Source organism: Diceros bicornis, chromosome 17, assembly GCF_020826845.1.
Source record: "Diceros bicornis minor isolate mBicDic1 chromosome 17, mDicBic1.mat.cur, whole genome shotgun sequence".
Lineage (NCBI taxonomy): Eukaryota > Metazoa > Chordata > Mammalia > Perissodactyla > Rhinocerotidae > Diceros > Diceros bicornis.
In genome coordinates, this window is record NC_080756.1 from 2851230 (window position 1) to 2857246 (window position 6017).

General features: G+C 42.3%; 1 protein-coding gene across 1 annotated transcript; it reads left to right on the forward strand.

The window, feature by feature from the left end:
• Window positions 1–976: 976 nt before the first annotated feature.
• On the forward strand, window positions 977–5402 carry IL22 (interleukin 22). The gene is made up of 5 exons (XM_058557444.1): window positions 977–1162; window positions 1596–1661; window positions 1785–1928; window positions 2846–2911; window positions 5325–5402. Exons 1-5 carry the CDS (start codon window positions 977–979, stop codon window positions 5400–5402), a joined length of 540 nt encoding a protein of 179 aa, XP_058413427.1.
• The last annotated feature ends 615 nt before the right edge of the window (window positions 5403–6017 follow it).

Below are 6017 nucleotides of genomic sequence, written 5' to 3' on the forward strand. Positions count from 1 at the left end.
TTGAGACTTAACTTGTGTGTTGTTTCGAATGAGTGCAGATAAAATTTCAAGATGAACTACTACGACGACCGTGTTCTTAAAATACTTGCATGATAAGAAAAATATCGATCAGGTTGTTCAACACTAAGATTGTCAAACTTAAATTGATATTGATTACAATTTAATGAAAAAATTTTAAGGTATGTTTGCATCTACCCTGATTGTTATTACCACTTGAAAAAAGCCACCAAATGGGAGGAAAACTGTGCTTAGATTAGCCAACACTTATTTTTAAAATGTGAGTCTTCTTCAGGATTCAGCATATTAAAAAATGACATAAAATTATTTTTAAAAATGGAATTACCCCCAAGCTGTCATTACTGTTTCTTTTAAAGCAGAGGATATAGGACACAGGTCCTTTATTTCTGATCACCTCTAATGAGATAAGAATCTAAGAAGCTGGAAGGAAAATGAGACCGTGACCAAAAATGCTTACTCAGTTACTATAGGAGATCAAAAAACATTATACCAAATCTGGAATCTACGAAGATAAAGCAATTGTTTTCTCTGAAAACTATGTAGGGTTTAGAAAGTTTCTGGGATTTGTCTGTAACAATACCTTCCGGGCCCTACTGATGACGCTTTAGGGAACGCTCGCCTATCAAGATGGAAGGATAGGAGGTGGCGTTTGTGGCCTCCCGTGGTGGTTAGGTAGTTCTCAGAAGACAGTACTGGAAATTAGATAATTGTTGATGTCATGCTTTTCACAACCAAAAAAATTTGGTGTCGTGGGGGCTATAAAAGTGGCAGCGTCTACCTTCCGATCACAAGCAGAACCGTGAAAACAGGTAAGTGTTTCAGCAAAGTGGGTATGATCGGTCGGTTTGATACTTCTTGATACTTAATTTTTTCCCTTTATGTTGACTTTGCTTCTTCTTCTCTTGATCCCAGGCTCTCCTTCCCTCGTTGCCAATTGCTGGAGTTAGATTTGTCTGCCATGGCCGCCCTGCAGAAATCTGCGAGCTCTCCCCTTACGCAGGCTCTGGCTGCCAGCTCCCTCCTTCTCCTTGCCCTGTGGGTGCAGGGAGGAGCGGCCGTGCCCATCAGCTCTCACTGCAGGCTCGACAAGTCTGACTTCCAGCAGCCGTACATTACCAACCGCACCTTCATGCTGGCCAAGGAGGTACCCATCTCAACTTCTCTCGCTGTCACATCTTAGCTACTTGGAGCCCAAATAGTTGTTAACAGTTTTCTTCAGAGCACATCTAAAATCTTTAAGAACCGCTCATTCATCTCTACAGGTAGACCAGAGATCATTCTCTATGTCTCTTCATAGACTCTTTGGAGATGGGGCTTTACCAAAAGACCTTCCGCCTTGGCCTTCAGGATACATACATTGAGTTTTACCCAAAAAAAGAGACATTTAGCAGCTCATCTGACTATTCATTTTTTTCCTTTCCTCCTGTGAGCATTATTTTAAACTCATGCACACATCTGAATTCTTTCTTTAGTCTTCGTGGAGTGGCTCTGGGGAAAGGGGTAGAGTCCATCTCTACTTACAGACTTTTCTTTTCTCTCCTCGATGTCCAGGCACTTAGTCTTTTCTTCTCTTCCAGGCTAGTTTGGCAGATAACAACACAGATGTTCGGCTCATCGGGGAGAAACTGTTCCGCAGAGTCAATGTAAGCCGCAGCTGTGATGAGCAGGGCAGTGTGCCGTCCGTGGATATGTGGAGCAGTGGGATGGTGGTTTGGGTCTTCTGGATGTCCACTAATATGACTCTGCTACTCCACTTTCACCTGCAGATGAGAGAGCGCTGCTCCCTGATGAAGCAGGTGCTGAACTTCACCCTTGAAGAAGTGCTGCTCCCTCACTCCGATCGCTTCCAGCCCTACATGCAGGAGGTGGTGTCCTTTCTGGCCAGGCTCAGCAACAAGCTAAACCACTGTGTAAGTTCTCCTCCCGGCCCAAGCCTGCCCACTCCTGGTGGCCTGCCCACTCCTGGTGGCCTGCCTTCCGTCCTCCTCCCACTTAGAGCCCTTTCCCCCCCCACCCCACAGCGGGCAGCAACGCCGTTATGGGAGCCATCTGGAATCACAGAGTGTCTGTTTTTGCTTGAATTGAGTCACATTTTGAGTTTATGGTGATGAATGGGGTTGAAAGACAAGGGCAGAGAAGGCTCATTTGTCCCTGGGGAAAAGCATCTCAGGTTATGTGAGATGAGAAAGCTGTTGGGAGCTGTCAGGGAAAACACCTAGATGTGGAAATGGATCCACCAAGTGTAAGTGGATGGAGGGAGGGGATGGGAAAGAGATAAAGAGGGAAATGAAGATTTACTGTTCAGTGGTGGGTGGGCAAAGATTGCGCCCTTTTGATGTCGTGGGAAGTGACTAAATCGGAGGCGTGTGAACTGGATGCCTCTGAACATTTAAAACTATGAAAAAGTTTTAAGTGGAGTGGGCAGAGCGAGGGAGATCCTGTATTTATTGAGGAGGGCCTGCTGTTCACACGAGATGTTTTGTGTACGTTTCTTGTTCTGAGCACGAATTTCTGATGAGGTACAGTTAGGGCTTTATTCTTGACTGAATTTGCATAAACCACTCCACTCTTTCCACAAGCTTAAACCTCAGGAGGATTTCCGAAAGGCGAAGAGAGGTCCCAGGTGAAGGAAATGACTGGATTTTGATGTCCAAGGGAATTCAAGAGCTCAGAAAATCTAGGTCACTGGTGAAATCTAGGTCGTTGTGGGCAAAATTGCTAAGAACTGTAATTGCAGGTGAATTGTAATAATCCTCAGTTAGGGACCGAGGGTCATAAGCTTCAGTGCAACCATGTGAAAACAGCTTCTCCGGTTTTCATTTTGTAGCATGTTGAGAGCAATGACCAGCACATCCAGAGAAATGTGCAACAGCTGAAGGACACAGTGAAAAAGGTACCGCTAGTAACTGTTAATGCTATATCAGTAAATACGAGAGACAAATGTTGTTTTTCTCTTTTTTACTTATTTTCTTTTTTCCCACTGTGTCGTGATTTTTACTTGATTCTCTCACCATCGGGTTGATTATGTAGGAGCCTATGTGCGTAGATGTGTCTATATGTTTATAAATCAATTTCCAAATTTAATTCTAGAACTGGCTGGGAAGTCAGGTTGTCTGGTCTCATCACCCCATGTTCCAGCGTGGCCAGGGGCCCCACAGGGCTGGAAAGCAGGTCTCCTGAACCCACCCAGGCTAGTGCTTTTTCCAGCAGCCATATACATTAGTGTTTGTATTATTAATTCTTGGGGAAATTTAAGAATCCTACTGAGTCCTGTAATTTGAAGAAGGATTTGTTAAAAAACAGAAAAAATGCCTGGGGCACATGTATTTGAAGTGATTTTTGAAGTCATTAGTTTGACAATTGAAAACTTGGCGAAATAAAACCCAAACAACAATAACAGAAGAACTGGACTTGCAGATAGGATGAATTTCTGGGATGACCAATACTTATATTTAATTATCATAATATAATACCCAACAGCTATTGATTTTAATTTAAAAGCAAGAGTGAACAACCCCTGATTTCTTTTACACAGTTTCAAATACAATGAAAATAATAGTAAGGGATTTGTGATAGTGAAATGAAGTCTGAATTGGAAGTGCTCCTTTCTTCCTCTCTCCTTTCACCTTCCTTTCCGGTCTTCTTCCCTCAGTCAAGCCCCAGTGAACATCTGTCTGGAGTAGGCTAGTGTAGGTGTCTACAGCGGATGATACAGTCATTCGACCTATTTGGGGGGGAGGCTCAGACTAGCAGTTGTGACTCATCCACAAACCAGAGGAACGATTAGTAGCAGTGAAAGTGATGCTCTTGTGAGCAGGTGCAGTTAACCCTCAGAAGCCCTCCAGCTCTAGCTGGTGGCATTTTCAGTAACGAGCGTAACCTCGGTCCTCCCTTGTTTCCATCTTGATTTTTTTAAAAAAATATTTCTTCCTGAGCATTAACAAACGTGACTGTTTCTTCCTTTGATAATTGAAGGCTTTGCAGTTTTTCATTGTGAAGGTCGATTCTCTTGTCATAGAACATTACCTACGCATAGAGGTATTGGCGTGAACTTGCAGGGCCTCACCAAGAGGTGCTTTGCACTTCTGGCTCGAAAAGTCCCTGATGTCAGCTTACTTTGTTGTCTTTAAAAAGGCGAAGTGTGGGAGGGAAAAATCTGATGGTGATCTGTGTGGGAAAAGAGAGATTTTAAAGCTTTTATTCCATCTTGAGAGAATCGACTTCCACATTGCAGTGTGTGGCCATGTGGAAGAATGGTTATGCTTTCTTTGGCCTGTAGCTCCAGAAACCACAGGCGAGAGAGGAATGTAATTCAGAGAAAGCTGAACTTGAAGAGCAGCTGGTCAGCACTGTCTGAAATGGGGGGGCAGAGCTGGGCAGTGTCAACTCCCTGTCAGTGGAGGTAGAAGCAGCGAGCAGGCTGTGGTCGAATGGGTGACAGACAGCAGGGTAAGATTAGCTGTAAATTCTTCTAGCCTTGGGAGTCTCTGAGATATAAAAAATATCCCTTGGCGTTATGTTGAAGGAAGCATGGAAAGGTGGCCTGGAATCCTTCAAAGCAGGGTGAGAAAGGAGAAGAGAGAGGACTGTGATGCCTTATGGTTTTTCTCAAAATAACATAGAACAAATTCAATAGATTAGATGAATTTTAGTGGTGGATGCTTTGGACTTGAATTTGGCTTCTCTCTCTCACTGACTTTAAAAGCCTTATTTGCATACTACTTGGAAGGAGAGGGAAAGAAAGGAAGTTAGAAAGTGTATCTGGCTTTCTACTCATTAAAGCAGCTGGATAGGACTTATTTGGTATTTTCCCCACAAAAGTGAAAACTTGCTTTTTTTCCCTTTGTCAGGAAGATGGGAACAGAACAAGCCCACGTCTATTGGGAAGTGCATGGTTTTGATTCAAGGCTGTTGGAGCTGAGTTAGAAATAATTCGTTGGTCATAGACCGGGTGAGGCTGAGGCAGGGCAGGGCATAACGGGTGGCTCTGCGTCCCCCGGGTACAGCACAGCTTCAGTCCGCTTGCTCTGCTTCGGAAGTGGCTTTAAACAGCTTCATTAAGTGAGGTACTGAGACCAACGCCTGTTGGTGCCCTCTCCGTTCAGATAGCCACAATTTTAAGTTCTTTGGCACATCGTATTATACTCTTGCTATAAGGCTATAATTATAATGATTAGTCTTTTACGAAAGGCTAAAACTTGATTTCTGTCTCCAACAACCTAAAGACGCCATCTCCCTCTAATTTGTTGCTCTTTAAAAAAAAATGGCATACATGCTCAAATACTTGTGCGCTCTTACTTCCACAGCTTGGAGAGAGTGGAGAAATCAAAGCAATTGGGGAGCTGGATTTGCTGTTTATGGAGCTGAGAAATGCCTGCATTTGACCAGAGCAAACTGGAAAACGGATACCTAACCCTTCTTGCCTGTTAGAAATTACAATAAGATCCCCAAGGGTTTTCTTTTACCAAAAGGAAGATGGGAAGCTAAACTCCACAGACATGGATGGATTCTAAAGAAACTCCTGCTGAACCTAAAAAGAGAACAGTGTCACAAGGTCGCTTGTGTCCATACACCAGAAGGTAGACCTTCTGAGCATAATGAGATTTATTGATAACATTTTATTGTAGCTGATGTTTTATACACAGAAATTTATTTTTTAAGCAATTTTCTATTCCCACAAGAAAGATTACTTCCCATTCCTTTTGGGGAAAAAAACCTAAATAACTTTATTTCGATAATCAATACTTTATATTTATGAATTTATTTATTGTTATAAGTACACATTTTATTTATGTCATTTTATTAATATGAATTTATTTATAGAAACATATGATATTGCTACTTAAGTATGAGGTTAATTTTAATATTTATGACAATTTTTATGGAGCTATAATCTGTTTATTTAACCTCAATAAACACTTTGATATCTTAAATCTTGTGGATTTGTGATTTTTTTCCCTTTAATATCATCATTGTCGTCATCATCCACATCCTCATCA